A 21432-nucleotide genomic window follows, 5' to 3' on the forward strand; every position below is an offset into this window, starting at 1 on the left:
ACTTCTGGTATTTCCTTTCTCGGTGAAGGGCACCCCAGTCTCTCCAGCCGTGCAAGCCAGACACCTAGGCGCCGTCGCTGGCTCCTAGGATGGGTAGCGTTAATCGTTCACGGTTCATCCTTGCCGTGGCTTCCCTGGGCAGAGTCCGATCCGCTGGCCCACTGCCTTTGGGCTTTGCCGTTCGGCATCCTGGGGCTGGTGGTATATGAGCAGACACTTATTAGGCCTTGTCCAGCCAGAGGCTTGAAATGTGCTTCTGTGTTTTGGCCTGGCCTCTTGCCCTTCTGACATCCACCGTGGAAGAGCTTGGCCCCAGGTAACTGCAGATTCTAGAATGAGAAATACATGGATTGCCTGCAACCCGAAGCAGAAATGCCCCCAACCAGCCTGCAGACCTGTAACAAGAAAAATGAGTATTGTAACCACTGAGAATTTGGGGTTGCTCGTTATCCAACATTACAGTGGAAAACCACTGTAACTGTGTGTTATTCTACTGCAGTGGAAACCTAATTAGTAGAGTTACCTTGCACTTCCATATCTGCTCCTCCATTTAGTCCTGTCAGTTTATCTCGGTAATATCTCTAGAATCTCATCACATCTCTCCAGCTCCAGGACCACCATTACCTTAGCCCAAGCTATGGCCACTTTGCCTGGGCCACTGCAAAGCCTCCCGCCTGGTCCCACACCTCTGCTCTGGCCCCTTGGCGTACAGCTCTCCACCCTACGGCCAGACACCCTTTGGAAAAGGTCAATCTTAGTTATTTCTTTATTTGCTTGTTTGCTTGGTTTAGGTCACGCCTTGCGGCTTGCAGGACCTTAACTCCCTGACCAGGGATCAAACCTGGGCCCACGGCAGTGAAAGCGCCTTGTCGTAACCGCTGCACCGGCAGGGAATTCCTGCCAGTCTCATTTTACAGAGGGATGGGGCTCTCCGCTTTCTTGTCCCAGGCGATTCTTTTATTCTCATTCATTTACAGATAACAGGGGGTTTCCCTATCCACGGGGCCACTGTTCCCCATACCCAGGTTACTATTTCACCATTATCTCTTGGGGGAAGAACTTTTTTAAAGTTTATTTTATTGAAGTATAGTTGATTTACAATGTTGTGTTAATTTCTTCTATACAGCAGGGTGACTCAGTTATACATATATGTGTGTGTGTGTGTGTATATATATTCTTTTTCACATTCTTTTCTATTATGGTTTATAACAGGGTGTTGAATATAGTTCCTGGTGCTCCGCAGTAGGACCTCGTTGTGTTTCCATTCTCTATATAATAATTTGCATCTGCTAATCCCAAACTCCCAATCCTTCCCTCTCCCACCCCCCTCCCCCATGGCAACCACAGGTCTGTTCTCTACGTCTGTGAGCCTGTTTCTGATTCATAGGTAGGTTCATTTGTGTCATATTTTAGATTCCACATATAAGTGATACCATATGGTATATGTCTGACTTACTTCACTTCGTATGATAATCTCTAGGTCCATCCATGTTGCTACAGATGGCATTATTTCATTCTGCGTTATGGCTGAGTGATATTCCATGGTATGTATGTACCACGTCTTCTTTAGCCATTCATCTGTCAGTGGACATTTAGGTTGCTTCCATGTCCTGGCTATTGTAAATGGTGCTGCTATGAACAATGGGGTGCATGTATCTTTTTGAATTAGAGTTTTCTCCAGATGTATGCCCAGGAGTGGGATTGCAGGCTCATCTGGCAACTCTATTTTTAGTTTTTTGAGGAACCTCCATACTGTTTTCCATAGTGGCTGCACCAATTTACATTCTCTTGCGGGGGGAGAACTTACATGTGTCACGAGCCTTTGAACCGAGGGCGACAGTCTGAGTGGGCTGAACAAAGGATGATGTCACCCTTGCTGGGCTCATGATGAGGGGAGAGCGGGCTGTGAGGAAGATGACCCCTCAGCCCAGGCCGCCTCCTGGCAGCGTGCTTTCCCGGGTGTAGACAGGCTGCCACGTGGGCTAGGGTCCCACCCGGCCCTCTGGCGCTTCTGGGGCAGAGGTTGGGCAGTCCGTCCATGCCCTTCTCTCTGCGTGGTTCCTACAGGCTGGCCAGTCCTTCTGGCCTCGTGCGCACGGTCCCCACCCACCCCCGCCCCCATACCGTCCAGGTTATGATCTACTCACTTTGGATGAACTTCATCCCCCGATCTCTTCGGGACTTTGCCTTTTGGTTCACTGGACGCTCTGCTCTTACAAATCAGAGCTCTGGCTCTCGCAGCTATTATCTCTGGACTGGAAGCCAGTGGCCAAACCTTGACCCCGTGTTTGGCTTTGCCATCCAGGAAAGCACAGTTTTACTCCTCCCCAGGAAGAGCCGTGCTGATTTAGGAGTGCAGAAAAGAAAAGCACAGGAAGACATGAACCTATTTGAAACATATTTCAATGCATGATAACGTCACTGTCTGTCTCCACTTAAAACTACTCAATAGCTTCCTGCTGATCTTAACACAAAGAATAAAATCTTAAACATGGCCCAAAGAGCCTAAGTGGTCTGGCTTTGGCCTTCCTCTCCAGCTAACCGTCCACTCCAGCCCCTCCAGCCTGCTGTCTGTACCTTGGGAGAGCCACGTTCCCTCCCCCGTTGAGGCCTCCTTCCTCTGGGAAGCCCCTCTAGACGCCCGCAGTCCCTGTGACAAACTCCCGTAGCCTCACTCCTTTAATTTCAGGAACTTCTTTCGTTTGCTGGATTATTTGGTTGCCCTCTCTCTCTCCCTGATTCTCTGAGCTGTGAGAGAACTGGCACGTAGTTGTCTTTTTCGTCACTATTTTCATTCTTTTCTGGCTGCGCCATACGGCTTGCGGGGTCTTAGTTCCCTGACCAGGGATTGAACCGGGCCCCCCCTGCAATGGAAGCTCGGAGTCCTTAGCACTGGACCGCCGGGGAATTCATTATTTTCATTCTTCAGTGAATGAGTGAATGGGATAGATGGATAAATGGATGGATGCAGGGATGGTAGTTACTGGTTAAAGACAATCGTGCAACTCTGGGTCCTAATCCAGATTGGTCTGTCAGAGTATCAAGGAGCAGACACAGCCTGATGAATGGTCGGAGTATATATAGCTGCCTATTTGAACTAGAAAAATTAAGTCCTCCCAAATCACCTGGTCCCACCTCCTGGAAATTTTACCAGTCAGGGTTATCCCTTTGTGCTGGTCCTCAAGAAACTTGTACTAAAATTCCAATAATTCTAGGAGAGTTCAGTCCTCACGAGCTGTATTTTAGGCAGCAGAATTCACGGCTGAGCCCTGGAGATCAGGGAGAAAGAGGATGGGGAAAGAAGAGACATGGGGAGGTGGGGAGGGAGACACACCGTGAGTGAGGCCCTGAGACGGAGTCAAGCCCGGGAAGGCGTCATCAGCTTCACACATTTGCCAAGATCCCACCCTTTTATGCTTCACCATCCAGCAAAAAGTCATTTCGCTGTTTTGAGTTTTTCCCCCAAGGCACAAGGATACAAAAACAAACCAGGGAAACTTCTTTAGAGGTAATTGGAAGCACATGGGTATGAGATGTTTAGCATTTGAATATATCCTCTTGGAAAACTCACTCATTCATCCGTTTACTCATTAAAGAAATACTATTGTCGATCACGTGCCTGGCCCCGGGGAAACTGGAAATAGAGAAAGAACCAAACAGACTGCGTTTCTACCCCCATAGGATAGAGGGAACTTCCCACAGGGCTTTTAGAGAAAAAGACATGCGTTCTTCTGGGTCCACCCAGACTACCCTGGGCTTGTAACTGCCTGGGAGCCGTGGGAAAGGGGGGATCTGGGGAAAGTTGGGAACTGGATGACATTGTTGAGAGGCACGAGAGCATCGAAAGGGAAAGGAAAGAATATTCTCTTTTCCCATCTTTTTAAATCTTTGATGCCAGGACCTGGGCAGATGAGGGGAGAGAGGGATGTGATTAGAAGCTGGACTCCAGGAAGTGTCACCAGTGTGGTTTGAATTACGCTAATGGCCTGATGCCAGCCTGTAGCTTTGAAGCTTTGCTGCAAATAGAGAAAAGATGTCTGATCTGCAAAGGAGAGTTTAACTGGCTGGTGATGCGAGAATCAGCTCTGCGGCATCTTATTTCACTTTACTTATTTCCTTTTGTTCCCGGTATTCAATTTCTACCCTTCTGCAGTTACGTAAGAGCTGGACTCTTTGTGTTCCAGCATCCTGCCCTTAATGAAATTCCTTCTATTCCTTTTCTTACTTTTCTTACACATTCTTCCCCCCAGGCCATTACAGAGGGCACGTACAAAATACAGCGATTCTGCGATTTCAATAAAAAGCCATGTAATCTCTTCCTAAAGCACCACTCTGCTTTGGAAAAGTCAGTATTCCTCCATTGGCAATTTCCCATAATGTGGTTAGTTTAACAAAATTTGAAAAAGCCAAAATGTTGTGAGAACAATTGCATTCTTCAAATTCTCCTTAATTTCCTACCCTCCAGTGTTTCTTAGACTGTTTCACGTCTTACCTCATTGTTGGCTAAGGGAGAAGGTCAAAAAAAGCTGGCCTTGAACCATTTCAGAAGAAGGGGTGTATCAGTCAGGGTGGCTTGGTTGTAAGGGATAGAAACTTTCCGTGAGTGAGCCCAAGTGGAAAAGGCATGGACGGAGGGTGTGGGGCTTGTTAGCAGAGGGACGGGAGGGCGCCTAGGCAACAAAAGGAGCAGATGTCCCCCGTAGAGGCCCAAAGCGAGCGGTCCCTTCCCATCCCACACGCAGCTGGACAATCATGAGGATGGTGGGGACGCAGCTGCAAGAAGAGGTTCTCCTGTTCGGAGAAGGTGCCTGGGCTGAAGGCTTGAGTGTGCTTAATGGGCAGAATGCTCGTTTTCTTGCCCCACGGTGCGGGGCCCCGTTCTGGACTCCCCTGCGTGGCAAAAAGGGAAAGCTTTCAGCAGAGCTGTCTACAAGAGCTGTATCCACTTCCTCCCCAATGGAGCTTCCAGCCACCCGTCTCTGCCCTGGAACTGTGCATGGCTAGATTCCCCACAGCCTCCATACTGCCAACTCCAGTGGACTTTCTGGTCCTCCTGTTGCTCTGCCGGACACTATTCCCTGGGCATCTCTGATACGCCCCGTCCTTGCCCTGTCCTTGCCCCGTCCTGCGCTGGCCTCTCCTTCGTGCTCTTCTGCCAGCTTCTCCTCCTCCTCTGGCCCCCTAGTTGTGGGAGTTGCTCAAGGCTTGGCCCTGGGCCCTCTTCTAGTCTCTGTGTTCTCCCGTTAAGCAGGTCCATCAGTAACATTCCCGCTTAGGGGTGCCCCGGGCACCTCAGTCTTAACATACAAAACATTTATTTTCCCACAGTTCTGGAGGCAGGAAGTGCAAGGTCAAGGTGTCCGTAGGGCTGGTTTCCTGCCCACCCCCCCTTTGCAGACGCCTTCTCCCTTTGTCTTCATGTGGCCTCTTCTCTGTGTGCACGCGCGAATCGCAGACATCTCTCCCTGTGTGTCCTAATCCCTCTTCGTATAAGGACAGCAGTCATCTTGGATTAGGGCCCCAGCCTAGAGACTTCAGTTTAGCTTTAATCACCTCTTTGAAGACCCTATGTGTGTACAGTCGCACTGTGGTCCTGGGGGTTAGGACTTCAACATAGGAATTTGGGGATGGACACAATTCAGCCAAAACACGGTATTTTTATGATCTTATTTTATTTTATGGGAATTGATGCTGCCTGCCTTAAGCACAACACAATTTTAATGAACCCCACTTGGACAATAATTTTTCATGACCATTTGAACACCGATTACAGACTTAATTGGATACATTTTCTAAACAATTTAAACTAAAATTATAGTCTTACCATGACTGACCGTTCGAAACCTTCAGTATTTTCATTTTAAATTCTAGAGCGGACGGCTTACGTACCACAGTATGTTAGTTTTAACAACTACATGGTTTTACACTATAGAAAGGCTACAGACACACTGAAGATGGCTTTGACAATCTGGTAATATCGCCTGCATCTTCACTAGGACGCAGTTTAAAGGTTGTACCCAGTACTCGAAGGTTTCCTCTGAGGCTCCTTCCTTCCTGCTCCCATGGAGCTTGTCTCGTGTTTCCACCGCCCTCCTCGACTGTGCGCAGCTTGCAGAATACTGTATGTGTTCCAGTCTGGATTGTGGGTTAATCAAACAAAGACTGTGTATCCACACGTCTTTCCATCCCTCGGCATCTAGCGAAGGTGCCCCCTAGCAGGTGTTATGGTTTGAATTGTGTCCCCCACAGATTTGTGTGTTGAAGCCCTAACTGCTGGTCCCTCAAAATGTGACCTTTTTTGGGAACAGGGTCATTACAGATGTAACTGGTTCAGATGAGGTCCTACTGGAGTAGGTTGGGTGGGTCCCTGACACAATATGACTGGTGCCCTTATAAAAAGAGAAGTTTAGACACGGACATACACCTTGCGAAGATAAGGACAGACATTGGGACTCTGTTACAAGCCATGGGACATCTGGGCCGGAGGCATGGAACAGATTCTCCCTCCAGCCAACCCCGCTGAATGCTTGAACTTGGACTTCTAGCCTCCAGAACCGTGAGGTAATCTCTGTGTTTAAGGCACCCAGTTTGTGGTACTATGTTATGGCAGCTCTAGAAAGTTGAAAAAGTGAGTATCAATAAACACAGTGAAAAGGAGCCTTATTAAAAGTGTACTGGGGGAATTCCCTGGCAGTCCAGTGGTTAGGACTCAGAGCTTTCACTGCCTAGGGCATGGGTTCAATCCCCGGTCCGGGAACTAGGATCCTGCGTGCCACGCCAAAAAAAAAAAAAAAAAAAAGTGTACCCAGTACAGCATAAATTAACACAGCATTGTAAATCAACTATACTTCAATAAAATTTTTTTAAAAAGAAGAAAAGAAAAAAAGTGTACCCAGACAATAGGCATCACTGGGCCATGTGAGTCCCCTTCCTAGAAATACTTGTTGACTTGATTCTCTTTGGTTTCTTTGTCCCTTTTGTGCTCTCTCTCCTCCTGACAGGGCTGCATGGGCTCTTTTTTTTTTTTTTTAACATCTTTATTGGGGTATAATTGCTTTACAATGGTGTGTTAGTTTCTGCTTTATAACAAAGTGAATCAGTTATACATATACATATGTTCCCATATCTCTTCCCTCTTGCGTCTCCCTCCCTCCCACCCTCCCTATCCCACCCCTGCAGGCGGTCACAAGAGCTGATCTCCCTGTGCTATGCGGCTGCTTCCCACTAGCTATCTAGAGGCATGGACATATATGCATGGGCTCTTAAGTGACAGGCAGGAAGCCTGTTTCTTGCACTGCACAGGGTGCCTCAATCTCTCTCCGACGAATCAAATATTCTTTGAGCGCCGCTGAGGCACATTTGCCTAGAGTAATGCACACCCAAAATAAAGGCTCAGATGAGAAGAGCTTTATGACCCAAGCTCACCAGCACAAACTTATTTGCAGACACATATTTTTAACCAGCCCAGCAGCTGTCCCTGGGCCGGGCACAGACTGTACAGCGATGCTGTGTTTCTGGCTTTCACATTTGTGTACCATCTTGGAGACCATTCTCCACTGTTTACAGCTACAGCTACATTTCTTACTTGGGAGCCCGTTGTGGGGATCCCCACAGCAGTTTTGGGGAACTGAGACAGAGGACCAATTTGCATTTGCACTCATGCACATACCCCCTCCTGTCAAGTGCTAGGTTCTGAGTGTCCTGTTGCTTAAAATTCAGGTGTCCAAGCAGCTAGGGGCCAGGATCCACAAAGCTGCCACCTTCACGTTTATTTCTTTGTTCAGTAGGGATGCCTTGCCTCCCGATGCATCCAGAAGGAAGAAAGCAGCTGGGATGGGTCCGTGAAAAAAAAAAAGGAAAAGGAAAGAGGAAAGGAGGGTCACATCTTTTGAGCCCTTACGTGTGTGAGTTCTGGGCAGATATTAGCTCATTAAATCTCAACACTGATCGAACCACTGGGGCACTGGGGATGGTACCTCTATTTCACATGGAGCGATGGATGTTAGAGGAGTTGAACGATGTCCCCACACCCATTAGACTGGTTTATGGGGGCGCTGGGATTAAAAGCACATCTGTCTGACTTTTGGGCTTGTGTTTTTCCACATTACCGCCAGAGGTTATGTCAAGGCTGGGTAGCTGGGTAGACAGTAAACAGAAAAGGAGGCTAAGGGTTATTAACGGCTGTGAGTAGGTGTAAAACAGAGCTAAGAGTTTTAGGACAACCAAGGAACAGGTTGCTGAGCTCTCGTCCTATAAATAGGTCAAAGCAATTCATCAAGACGAAAAACGTTTTGAGAAATTTGCTACAAAGATCTTTTGTCAAAAAAAAAAAAAAGGTCATGAAGAACCTAGGGGCAGGACAGGAATAAAGACGCAGACGTAGAGAATGGACTTGAGGACACAGGGAGTGGGAAGGGTAAGCTGGGACGAAGTGAGAGAGTGGCATGGACATATATACACTACCAAATGTAAAAAGATAGCTAGTGGGAAGCAGCCCGCATAGCACAGGGAGATCAGCTCGGTGCTTTGTGACCACCTAGAGGGGTGGGAGAGGGAGGGTGGGAGGGAGACGCAAGAGGGAGGGGACATGGGGATATATGTATATGTATAGCTGATTCACTTTGTTATACAGCAGAAACTGACACACCATTGTAAAGCAATTCTACTCCAAGAAAGATGTTAAAAAAACAAAAAGATCTTTTTTCATTATGCGGTCAATGTAATGATGTATAAGGCCTTCCACCATTCAGGAACTGTCTAATCGCCCCCTTGGGAAGCGGGGCCAAGCTGGTGTGGGTTCAGCTGGGGATGTGTCTAGGGGTGTGGGCAATGTTGGGAGGTGAGTGGCATTTACTAGAAGCAGGGCCTGGACACCAAGGAGATGCCAGGCCAGAGTCAGAAGGAACAGGTCAGTGCTGGGTCTCCAAGCCCCGTGAGGCTGGGCCCAAGGGGGTGTGTGTGTGTATGAAAGATGGAACCAGTGCTTGAACAGGTCAAGAAGGTGGAAATAGAGTACGTCCGGGTCATTCCCGACCCAAAGGCAATCTGCTTCTGTGCTTTGTTTCTTTTTTAAAGTAGCACCTATGGCCTCTGGGGCGCACATGTAAGGCACGTACAGAGAACAGGCAGAAGTCGTTTCCAACTGGCCGTTTTTGACATCCACCCTTGATTAGAAGTGAGAGCACAGTTGAGCTCCAGGAAGGCTCCCTGCGGGTGGTTCAAGTAATGGCATGTAGCCCCTGGACGCAGGGGACGCTGAGAACAGCTTGGACAAATGGGCGTGAAGCAGCTGAGGGTCTCCAGCCTTCCCATGCCCTGGGATGGCTGCAGACCTGCCTGGGACAGGACCTGGGAGCCAGAGCGGCCTGTTAGTCTGAAGAAGGGCCATGTGTGACGTCACACAGATGATGTCACCCTGCCCTAAGGGTTCTGTCTGGTCCGTCTCCCCAGGCTCAATGAGCAGACGCTCCCTGGCGCTGACTCCAGAGCCTGCGATGTGACCCAGCATGGGGACTGCTCTGTTCTCGAGGCCTGGTCGTCAGCCTCCGTGGGAATGTGTACTGAGACCCTGTCATGGAGCCTCACCCATCAGGCCTGCGCTGCAGCCTGAGGCGTCGGCAGACAGGTTGGGTAACGGAATATAGGCAAGCTGTGTACTTTGTCCATGAAACAGGGCCCACACTCTAAGGGGGACTCGCCTTCTTGGAAAAGAATTCTTCTCCCCATCCCTCGGGGCCTGGCCTTGCCAGCTGCAGGGATTTCTTCTTCTTCTTCTTCTTCTTTTTTTTTTTTGGAGCTTTATATCTATTAGAAGTTCCAGAGTCAGGAGAATCACCACCAATATTACACAGGCTACCAGGAAACTGCTGACACTCGCACTGAGCAAAAACACCTGCCACACAGCTGCTCTCTTCCCACGGCACGGCTTCAGCCAGGTAGACCCTCCTCTGTGGTAATCTTCGTCCAGATTTGACAGGAGCTGCGAGCCCGCCGTGGAGAGGTCAGCCACAGCCAGGGGCATGGCTCCCGTGCAGCGGGTGAACGTTGCCTGTCGGCACCAGCTGCAGGGATTTCTCTCCAGCGGTTAAAATAAACAGTCCACACGTGCGTGGCCAACCTTGGAGGAAAGGTGTCAGGAAGCAAAGAAGCCACAGGATTTGAAGTCAAATGTTTTGAGAGCAGCTCGGCTCTCTTGGCTTGGGAAGTAGCTTTTCTTTGAGTTTTAGAGTCTTAACTTTTGAATTGGAGGTCAAGGTGGTGCTCACGTGGTCCAACCTCCGCATTTTATGGCAAAGGAGACTGAGGACAAGTCCATCCGGGATCGCCATTGGATGGGAGAGCTGAGGCCCTAAGCCTACTCTGACCCTCGGGGCTGGGCTTCTCTGTCCCGTGAAGAGGACCAGTGGGGACACGGGGTCAGAGAAGCCCCAGGGGAGACAGATGTGCTCTGGATCTGGAACTAGAGGACCCAGGGAGACAGTTACATCGCAGGGGAAAGCGAGAGGGCGGGTGAAGGGGTAAGTGCATGAAGGACAGACATGAAGGGTATCTTCCCGGGGCCAGTGAGGGCACCAGGCTGATAGGTTTGGGGGGAAAGTGAGAAGTAAAGCTGGGTAGTGTACTGGTCAGAGCGAAGGATTGCAGAAACCAGGGTCCCTCCCAGCTAGTTAAAGCAGAAAGGACTTAATGGTATATATATCACCTAGAGAATGGAACAGATAGACAAAGAGGCTCTAAGCTGAGCCTCCAAGAGTGAGTCCCTTCCCCACGCGGAAGAACTGGGCTGCCGGGAGGGCTGAGGCCTCCGTCATGATCAGAAAGCTGCCACACTAAGACGCTGCCTGCAAACTAGAAGTCACTGCCTCCAAGCCAGAGCGCACGGCCTGTGCCATTTGTACCAGCAAAGCGGATGCTCTGTGCCCGGCTCCTCTTCCGACACACCCCAGCTGTGAATCAATCTCCCCGGGATGCCTCCGAGAGGAGGAACTTAAAACTGGACCTCTAGCTGCAAGAGACTCAGGAGAATGGATCTTAGCTTTCACTTGTGCAGCTAATGCAAAAGGGTTTGGAATGAGTGTTGAACAAGCCAGTCCCCGGGATTCGCTGCAGGTGGAGAGCCCAGAGCCGCAGGAAGGAGACCTGTGCCAGGGAGCTGGGATTTTTGTGGTCAGAAGTGAGGAGTCACTGAGAAGTTCTGGGCCCCAGAAGCGTCATGAAAAAAGTGATTTTGAAAAGATTTATCTAAAAACATTATTCCAACCAGATTTGTCACCAGGAAGTCTTAGGTAAAAAAGAAGATATAGGAGACGGTTGCTGTGATCTGCAAATAATCTCAGAGATAAAGAAGGCCTGGAGCAGGGACAGCAGGAGCAGAGAGGAAGAAAATAGTAACTAACAGTAAATTGAGACTATTCAGTGACTGATGAGACAGGTAACAAAATGAACCACAAACTCTGTGAGCAGAGACTGTCTCACTTGTCCTTGAACTCTTAGTGCCTCCCCCAGTGCATGGCTTACAGTAGATGCCCAATGAATGGACCTCAGGTGAGCGAGAAAGACAAGTCAAGATGGTAAATGATCATCAAAAGGCAGGTGATTAAATAACTTTAAAACAGTGAGACAACAGATTTTGCTATTTTTCCCTCTTTTTTTTTTTGCGGTACACGGGCCTCTCACTGCTGTGGCCTCTCCCGTTGCGGAGCACAGGCTCCGGACGCGCAGGTTCAGCGGCCATGGCTCACGGGCCCAGCCGCTCCGCGGCATGTGGGATCTTCCCGGACCGGGGCACGAACCCGTGTCCCCTGTATTGGCAGGCGGACTCCCAACCACTGCGCCACCAGGGAAGCACCTATTTTTCCCTCTGTGACCGGCAACTAGAAAAGCACTTCACACAGAGTGTGTGGGGGGAGAGACGGAGGGGGGGAGGAATATGGGAGAAAGTGAAAAATAGAGCTGATTCTCCGGCAGAAGTGAGGGACTAAGACGGTGCCTGAGTTGGGAGAATAATCCGACCCTGAGGGTCACCCCAGGTGGGAATGAACAACACCCTCAGCCGGGCGGGGGGACACCAGCTCCAGACCCTCAGTGACACATCAGCAGAGAGAGCAGGGGAAGCTTCTCCAACAGAGCCTGCACACCCCGCAGCTGAGTTTTCTTTCTTTTCCTTCCATCCCCCTCCCCCCCACCCATTTCCACAAACTCCACAACATCATACTTAGAGAACTAAAGTATACATTTCTTAAAAAGCAAAGGACTGGACCCAGCTGAGAATCAAAGTGCTGACATCAGAAGAAAGACGGAGGTCATCTCAGTGACTGCACACGGAAAAGACACCAATGTTAAAGCAGAGAAGATAACACATCCAGCCCGTGAATGGTGAGAATCCAATAGACGCACAGTTGGTGTCCCTGAAGCAGAGGATTGACAAGAGGACCAGAAGATGTCCTGAGAGATACGTATGAAAAATTTCCCAGGCAGAACTGAATCTGCAGGTTAAAAGCACACTCCACATTCTCGGAGATTTTGACACCGAAAGCTCTTTGCCAAGGCATAGCCTGGAGAAGCTGTTGAACTTGAGGCTTAAACAAAGGAATCTCCAGGCATCTAGAAAAACACAAATCAACTACAAGAGAGACAAATTAGACTGGCCTCAGAATTGTTCACAACAGTCAGAGCCTGAGAACATTGGAGCAATGTCTACCAAGTTCTGAAAGAACGTGCAGCCTGAGATCATTCCACCCCATCAAGGTGTCATTCAAACGTAAAGGTAACAGACAGACATCTTTAGGCAGTGCTGTGAACCTTCTTTAAAAGATATTTTACAATAACAACTTAACCCACTGATAGATGACTCATGATTTAAAACCATCAGGACTCGGGAAGCTTTGATGAAAGATTGGTAAGTGAATATGGAATCCATTTAAATGTAGAGTTAAAACTGAATAATTATGATACCACGTAATTAGAGAGCAGTGTATGTGTTAGAAATATGGGAAGTATTAAAATAATCATATAACTTAACAAAATTCAGAGGGGGTCAGACGGAAGAAGTAATACCTCTTTCATCTTTCAGAGAAAGGAATCAATTAGTATTGTCTGAAACTGAAACATAAAGTACTAAAGATAAATAGTAACCCCTTCTTTTTCTTCAAAATCACTCTTTCTTTAATCCTAGAGGGATATTTAGGAAACGACCCTCTGGTGGTGAAGAAACTTTTATGTGACAGTGATTCTTTGAGTTTCATTTCCATGTCTTTTGTTGAATGCAACTAAAATTCAAAACAGCTTTTGTTGTATGACCCCAAGTTTATAAAGCAGTTTTGCTTATGAACCGTCTCTGCTGTCATCATGAACAGAGAATACTCAGATCATGTTCTTATTTGTGCATGATGGGCTTGGGGTGAAACTAAAGTGAAAACACTTTTCACCTCTTCATGTTTAAGACTCTGAATTCTTTATAATAAGCATTTTTAAAAATACAGAAACAGTGCATTTTATTTTATTATATAATTTATTACCGTAGAAAGGCTGGAGGGAAATCGCCAAGTCCCTTCTGGGGGTGTGTGAGTGTGCATGACTCAGTGGTGCAGCCCCACCTGCAGGAAAAGTCCAGATTTCGGAGTTACGGGTGGGGTTTCTGAGCTTCCTCGCGTCATGGCCCCGGCTCGCTTTGCAAGCCTCCACTTTCTCATTGCCTCCCTGTCAAAGTCAAGTCCTCCGTGCTCCAGCCACACCGAGCTACTCACAATTTCCTCGCCAGCGTGCCCGCTTTCATTTCTGGGCCTTTGCATTTCTGTTTGCTCTGCTTGCATCGCCCTCTGCCCATTTTCTCTGAAGCTCTGCCGGGCTCCTTTTCCTGGGTAAGGCCTACTCATGTGTTTGAAAAAAAGTTTTATTTTTCTTTTACTGTGGTAAAATATATATAACATAGAATTCACCATTTTAAGCATTCTTAAGCGTACAAGCCGGGGCGTTAAGTGCATTCACGATGTGCAGCCATCCCCACTGTCCACCTCCAGAGCTCTTTTCATCTTCCCAGACTGAAACTGTGTCCCCGTGTCCCCATCCTTGCCTTCCCCCAGCCTCTGGTCACTTCTGTTCTACTTTCCATCGCTATGATGCCTATTCAAGGTACTTCGTATAAGTGGAATCATACAATATTTGTCCTCTTGTGGCCTCTTATTTCATTTAGAATAGTGTCTTCAAGGCTCATCCGTGTTGTAGCATGTGTCAGAATTTCCATCCTTTTTAAAGTTGAATAATAGTCCATTGTCTGACGATACCACATTTTGCTTTTCTATTCATCTGTTTGGGTAGTTGCCACCTTTTGGGTACTGTGAATAATGTTGCTGTGAACACTGATGTACAAATCCTTCTCATTTTTATGGATTCCACTTCGACATTATTTCTCCCCGTGGGTATCGCGGCTGGGATGCTGGGGGTCTGGCCTCGTGGTCTGGGAGCGGGTGGTGGTGGTGAGCATGCGCAAAGGCACGCAGGGAGGAGGGGGTCTAGGGCGATGCGGCAGGAGGGGCGCAGGGGCAGTACTACTCGGCGTGCGCAAGGTCTCCTAGAATCCAAAGCGGCTGGGACCCTTATTCCCCGTCTCCATCCTCTCGCCCGGTTTCCATTTCTACTTTAACTCCACTTACTGCAGTCTTTCCACCGTATGGTGTTCTCGGTATTTAAGTGGTTCTGGTTTTGGTCATTGGCAAGAATAAAGGAGACCATTCCGAGCCACGAGTGTTCTGATTAAGTTCAGCTGATGTGAGCAACCCAGGCGTCAATAGGAAAAAGTAAAAAATTAAAATAATGAAAACTCCCCCGGTGGTTCCGGCATGCAGCCAGGGTCGGCACCCAGCAGTGTATCCCTGCCATGTTCTTTTTGTTTTGAGCACAGCAATCGTGTACTTTCTATTTCCGTTCAACCCCCGTTCATTCCAGACCTTTCTAACACCATTCTCAGAGGTGTCTGACACTTACTAGATTTCTTCTTGATTTACATAGCCAAACACCCGGTTCTGCTCATGCTGTTTAAATTACAATGGGAGAGCTGACTTGTGGCCACAGTGATCTCTTCAGTGTCTTTTTTCCTTCCTCATCGGGATAATTTGTGACTACATAGTGATTTACTTGTGAGAGATCTGCACGCAGAATCTTCCTATTTTTTCTCCTTTTCGTAAGCTACTTCTTCATGATGTCTAGAACACACATGCGTGCTGGGCCCTCCATTTCCGACATAAGGCCCTCTGACAGCTCTGATGGGCGGTCAGATGAGTTCTTGGGCCAGTCAGTGCTAAAAATGTTTATTTTAAAATAATCCCTACAACCCTACAAAATAGGTATTATCCTTACTCTATATATGAAAAAACGGAAGCCCAAAGATTAAGTAACTGGACCTCGAAGCCAGGCCTGATTCCAAAGCCCTGCTGGTCTCGGGCATGGCATCCCGCAGTCTGAGGGCTGAATGGCAGTTATCAGTCAAAATGGAGATGTGTTCATCAAATTTTTAAAAACGCTTGAGAAACACTGGTGGAAGGTCGCACGCTAATTAGTGGAACTCAGTTAAGCAAAGCCCCGGAGAGAAAACCTCGTGATGCAGAAGGGGACCATGAGAAGGGCCAGGCTCCAGAACGCCGGAAAAGCCATCTTATCCAGCAGACAATTGAGAACGGAATAAATCCCCCTCTTTTATTATCACATGGAACATGTGGACAGTCTAAAAAGCAGCACCGATTAAAACCTTGAGGTTCCAGTTCCGTGTGTGGTCAGGCACTATTCCCCTCTAGATCCTGTTCCCTCCTTGTTATTTAAAAGGAGCAAAGTGTCTTCTACTACAACGTAGACTCCCCTTACACCAAAATAAGGCTTGAGAAATGTCTGTAGAAAATAAAAATCAGATACTGAACAATGTCTGAATGTGTAATAACTACACTCTAGAATCAGTTGAGTCTCTGCCTCAGACTCTTTTGGTTTTAAAACAAATCACTTCCAGAGCCACGTTAAGAAATATATGTTTGTTTACCCAATTCCTTTTCTCCCCCCCCCCCCCCCGCCGTGCCACGCGGCATGCAGTGGAAGTGCAGTCTTAACCACTGGATCGATCACCAGGGAAGTCCCCCAGTTCCTTTTTTTACTGGTTGAATCAAAGGAGAGATTGACATCCCCTTTCCCCAAGTATTGATTTACCATGCCTACTGTATACTTCTTGAAAGTTGGCGTTTTGAAACAGAGGCAGAATAAAAAAATATTGAAGGACATTTGATGTCATTGTCAAGGGCCACAAAACAATAAATGAAGTATGTTTTCATGTTCTAGTACTGGCTTAAGCTTCACCGAGACTTGGACGTTTATTTACTTTTGTCCACGAACTCTTTCGGAAGCCAGTCCCCACCCCATCCCCCGGTCTGTGAAAGGGCTTCACACACGCTGTATTCTTCCGAAGAAAGCGCACCAAGCGCTCGGAGCCGCAGAGGGGAGCCGCAGCCAACCACCCGCTGCCCACGTCCGAGAAGCCCACTCTGCTAGGTCAGGGAAACCGTGCCTAGGAGACAGCCAGCAGCCTGCAGTTTTGTTTCAACCACAAGTATAGGTTACACGTCCTTCTTCAAGCCCTCCTCCTACCCCTAGTCACTCTGTTTGGCTAACCAGTGGCTATATTGCAAAATAATAATGGGAAAAAAATTAAAGAGATGCCTGCAGCAGTTACCAGTAAGGATGGTGTGAAGGTACACAGAATTTTGGTTGATCACTTCTCTTTGGTTTCGGTAACAGAGAAGAAAAAAAGGCTGACATAATGCTGATTTTACTGAGGAATGTAACAAAATAAATGGAAGGAAAAAAGAGAAAAATAGTAGAGACAAAGAATATTTCTACACCAAAATTATGAAGTCATTTAAAAGAAGGGAAATATTCTACAACAGATGAAGAAAGTTTTAATTTCTTTTCACATTAAACATTGTTCACCACAGTCAGCTAACAGAAATTATTGTAACATTGGTCAAGATGACATAAAACAAAGGATAGATGTTTGTCATGAGAAAACCTCATGTAATGTGCGTGATGATGTTAAATACTACATTTTTCATGACAAGATACAACTTATCTTGAAGAGGAACCAAATAAGTCAGATCAAGGAGACATGCTGAGGTTTTAATAAAGAAGGAAAGCTTTGCCTTTTCCAGAATACTTCAAGTCTAGGACAATTTAGGTGAAAGACATGAGTTAAATACCAAGTGCTGGGCAGGGTCACAGGCCCGTAGCTCAGGTTTTATTTACAGGACTGGACCTCTGCGGCTCTCGCCTTTCAGCAAGCAAGCTGTTTGTGGCAGAGGGACCGTCAATGGGATATGATCGATCCGTTTTAACCGGCAGGCAGTCCAAGGAACTATTTTCAAAGGGATGGTTGAGTATCTTCATGTATACACTATTAAGGCATCTACATTTTTGGTGTTTCCTGTATGTAATTTTACTGCAGTTTTCAAATTCTTCTTTGCATTTTGCACAACAATGATATCAGGTATTGAGAGACATAATTCTCTACTGATGAACCAGTTCATCCATTTTGCAAACTCCAAATTGAGGTCTTGTGAAGGGAAATTTATAATGTGGGAACACACAGAAAGATATATTGAAAACCAATAGAGAATATGGTTAACCATAAAATTTCAATCACAATTAAATGTAGTCTTTAACTATGGAGAAACAGAAGAATAATTAGAATTAAAATAGGTATTAAAAATAATTACCAGTAGTTTGTATTAGGAAAGAATACAGCCATAAATGGCTTAATTGCCCAATTAAGTAACTACCAGAGTCTTCTTTAGTCCACGCTAACAATTCACATGTGAGTTAGTCAACAAAGCATATAAATGCTCGACATCTCTGGAATAGAACATCTTAGTGATAACAGGGACTACATAATTCTACCCATTGTCGTGACTGTGCACAGATTAACCAGGTTAAATACCAGAGATACACTGGGATTCGTCCCAAACCTAACAGTAGAATATTAAACAAATTTTTTAAAGATTCAGAAATAAAAACTGAACAATTTTAACATGGAGGAGACAGTGCTTAAACAATTATCAACCTAATCAAGACCTTTAAAATTACCACCAAAATGCACTACAATATTTTTTTTATTTAGTTTACAGAAAGGATCTGTAAGTCCAGGTTGCAGAAGGAAAATGTTCAGTGCTATTTACATTCATTTTAAAACTCTGCTCTATACAAATTTAATTCTGATCAGTATGAACAATATTTTCGTAGATCTACTGCATATAAAGCCTTTTCGTCAAAGCATTAACAATGAATAAAATAACCTGATTACCTTTAAACAAAGCTGACCGTTTGAAACGATTTACACTTACTATTTGTAAGGGCCGTGGACACTCATTTCAGTACAGAACATAACGTCAGCCTGCAAGTTCATTTTTATAAAGGCTAAAGTTATTTATATGGAACATTGTTCTATATACTACACGCCAATCTATATTTAAGTTCTATAGTTAGGTATTTTATAAGTTTTTTATTAAATATATTCTACACGTATTTGTAATTTCATCCAGGAAGAATTTCTTCCCAGTGAAAAAATATAAAATCTTTTCTATTTTTTACAGGTTTAGATGAAACTAGCTCATGCTTTAGTGCTGTGCAAATTGTTTCTAGCATATCAATTTTTAAATTATTGGTACAAAACAAAACAATGGCATCCCTAATCAGGTGTGCCTTGAAAATCAGCTGTTGACTTTAATACAGCTGCAAGCACTAATACCCAATGCAAACTACATAAAGAAACAAAATTAGTCCTATGGAGAATTTTTTAATTTTAAGAATTCATCTGAGGTCTCTAATGAGTAACTGTGACACTGGACACAGAGATGAGCAATAATTATGGAAAAATTCAATTTGCTGATATTCAAATACACAAAAGTGATGAATAAATGAGGTTTTCTAATATTTCTGTGCAATCACGGAGGTCTACGAGTGACTGGAATTTACCCCTGCGTTAAGGCTAGGACGCGAGCTCTCACCCATCTTGTGCTATGTGAACCAGCCCTCCGTCACTGTCTGACTAGAGTGCACATGTTAAAGGAAAAACAACTAGTCTCATCAGCCCTCTGCTGAGTAATTTCAACAAGAGGCACGTTTTGTTTCTTCACTTGCTGCAGTGAGAACAGTCGCACTCAGTGTAGGATTCTGTGCCCGCGCAGCCGCCACGGCTGACTTTGGTAGCATTCACCCAACATTTCAGTTTCTTTTCCATTTTTTACTCTCATGTTAGCCCAGTAATTAACTTCATTAACTGCTGTGTCTTCCAGTGTGGATTGTATATATGAGTATATTTCTAGGTACCATAAACCATGTTATAAATTCTGCTGATGAAGAAAATAACCGTCAATCTTTTTTAGTGCACACTGTATTTGGAACACTTGATTTTGTTTGTTAGTTCTGGTAATGAAAATTTTTGTGGCAGCAAAATCGTTTCTGCTATGAAAGATAACTTGTTAACTTTTCCCCTGGAGATTGACTTGCATTCAAAAATCAATACATTTTAAAACTGCTCAACATAAACAAAAATACTGGAAATAAAAAATCATAGTGAAAAATGTTCTTGGTTCTTTTTACTTTCATGAGAAAAGATGACAGTGTTCATGTGATAGTTCAGGTCCACGTATTTATAGGCAGACTCTTCCTAAAGGTTCTGAAGCGACGTTGGGTCTCCTCTGGCCCAGCAGCATGAAAGACAAAGACTACATCACACCACACCTGGCAGACACTGTTTACAGGATCACACAGCAATTACTCTCTCCAGTCTTTTCGCGATTCCTCTGACCTAGGGAAGATGAAGAGAAGCCTTGTTTATAAAAATGCATGGGGGGACTCCCCGGGGGGGGGCTTCCCTGGTGGTGCAGTGGTTGAGAGTCCGCCTGCCGATGCAGGGCACACGGGTTCGTGCCCCAGTCTGGGAAGATCCCACATGCCGCGGAGCGGCTGGGCCCGTGAGCCATGGCCGCTGAGCCTGCGCGTCCCGGAGCCTGTGCTCCACATAACGGGAGAGGCCGCAGCAGTGAGAGGCCTGCATACCGCAAAAAAAAAAAAAAGCATGGGGAAAGGGGCATAATAAGAAACAGCAAGCATAGTAAGAAACAGGATTTTTCTGTTTAATGTTTGCATTATTTTAAATTAAAAAGCTATAGTAAATACCCTTTTAATTTTAGCCTGTTTCCAAAATGTCTGGTTATTTGCTTACTAACAAGTTCCATCCATAAACTATGAATAGTTTCTGGTGACTCGTTAGGTCTTAGCAATCGTCCACAAAGTCACCTTCCCTCTCCACTGAGACCCAGCTCCAGGATGGATGGTAGCACCTCATCCTGCACTATCCTCCACAAGCCTTCCCGGAAGCAGAAGGCTTCCACAAGGCAAGCAGATGGCTGGGCGGCGGGCGGGGCGCTGATACCTGTCTTCACCCCCAAAAGAGGCCCGCAGAGGTTTTTAACATAAGGGCCCACTTACCTACCCAGACACCCTAGAGATTCCACAGTCCTGCCCCTCCCTCTCCTCTCCCCCAAACCAAGATACACACATAAACACAGAGGAGAATCAAGGGACACGCTGATTTGGTTTGACTGCTAAGGACCAGTCACCATAAACTATGAGAACTTCTTCCCCTCAGAATTTCCGAGAAACGCGGAGCCACTTCTGAATGGCTGTGGCTCGAGTGAGAACCTTCTCGAGCGCACGGCTCACCTTGAGAGTTGGGCTCTGGCAGTGTCTCTCTGGCCACCAAGTGCATCACTGTTGTTTTGCCAAAAGGAAGTTTTAACGCTATGTGAAAAGCAGAAGACAACTTGTTACATATACACCAACCTGTTGAAATCACTAACCAAAATTGAAACCATTTTAAAAATTGATTGCTTTTTGTATGACTTCCTCAACAGATGGCATTTCTTACCAGAGAGAGCATCTCTTACAAAATGAAATTAGGCTCATATTATCAGAAACAATTTTTATAATTCAGAAATTATTTAGCTATGGCTATCAGCTTGACACATATATACACATTGTTTAAGGAAGGGGACAAGAGAAAATGCATAACTGGTTAATATTGGATAATCTTTAAAGGAGAGAAGGAATTTCAAAAAGGTTTTAAAGAATACTTTTTCTAAATTAGGGGGAAGTTTAGATTAAGAGACATTTGTTTCTAAACCTAATTATGTTTAGTCACATAATAAAATTCCTGCACCAGACAGGCCACTATAATGTAGAAACAGAAGAAATGACAAACATAATTTTAAACATAATAATAATATAATAATTTTATTATTTTTAACCTTATATGCTTCAATTAGAAAATAATTTTCTTAAAAAGGTTACTTTAAAAGAATCACTGTCTTGGCATTATTAGTAATCACTGTTTTCTAATCA

At 45.8% G+C, this 21432-nt stretch overlaps 1 protein-coding gene and 1 long non-coding RNA gene across 10 annotated transcripts in view; one reads left to right on the forward strand and one right to left on the reverse strand.

Moving 5' to 3' along the window:
• LOC109550252 (uncharacterized) overlaps positions 1–21432 on the forward strand; it is a 272632-nt gene that overhangs the window by 53415 nt on the left and 197785 nt on the right. Inside the window, exon 4 of one of the 9 annotated variants that reach the window (XR_012327551.1) lies at positions 15007–18044. The exons of the other annotated variants lie outside the window; for them this stretch is intronic. This is a non-coding gene — a long non-coding RNA (uncharacterized lncRNA). Of the gene's footprint in view, positions 1–15006; positions 18045–21432 lie in introns of those variants that run through there. 9 annotated transcript variants of the gene reach the window in all.
• Positions 16912–21432, reverse strand: part of UBL3 (ubiquitin like 3) — a 70113-nt gene continuing 65592 nt past the window's right edge. Inside the window, exons 4-5 of the mRNA XM_019936796.3 lie at positions 20755–20832; positions 16912–19837 (exon numbers count right to left, since the gene is read on the reverse strand). Of these exons, the coding sequence (XP_019792355.1) occupies positions 19785–19837; positions 20755–20832 (131 nt within the window). The 3' untranslated portion in view covers positions 16912–19784. The remainder of the gene's footprint in view (positions 19838–20754; positions 20833–21432) is intronic.

This window comes from Tursiops truncatus, chromosome 18, assembly GCF_011762595.2.
Source record: "Tursiops truncatus isolate mTurTru1 chromosome 18, mTurTru1.mat.Y, whole genome shotgun sequence".
Lineage (NCBI taxonomy): Eukaryota > Metazoa > Chordata > Mammalia > Artiodactyla > Delphinidae > Tursiops > Tursiops truncatus.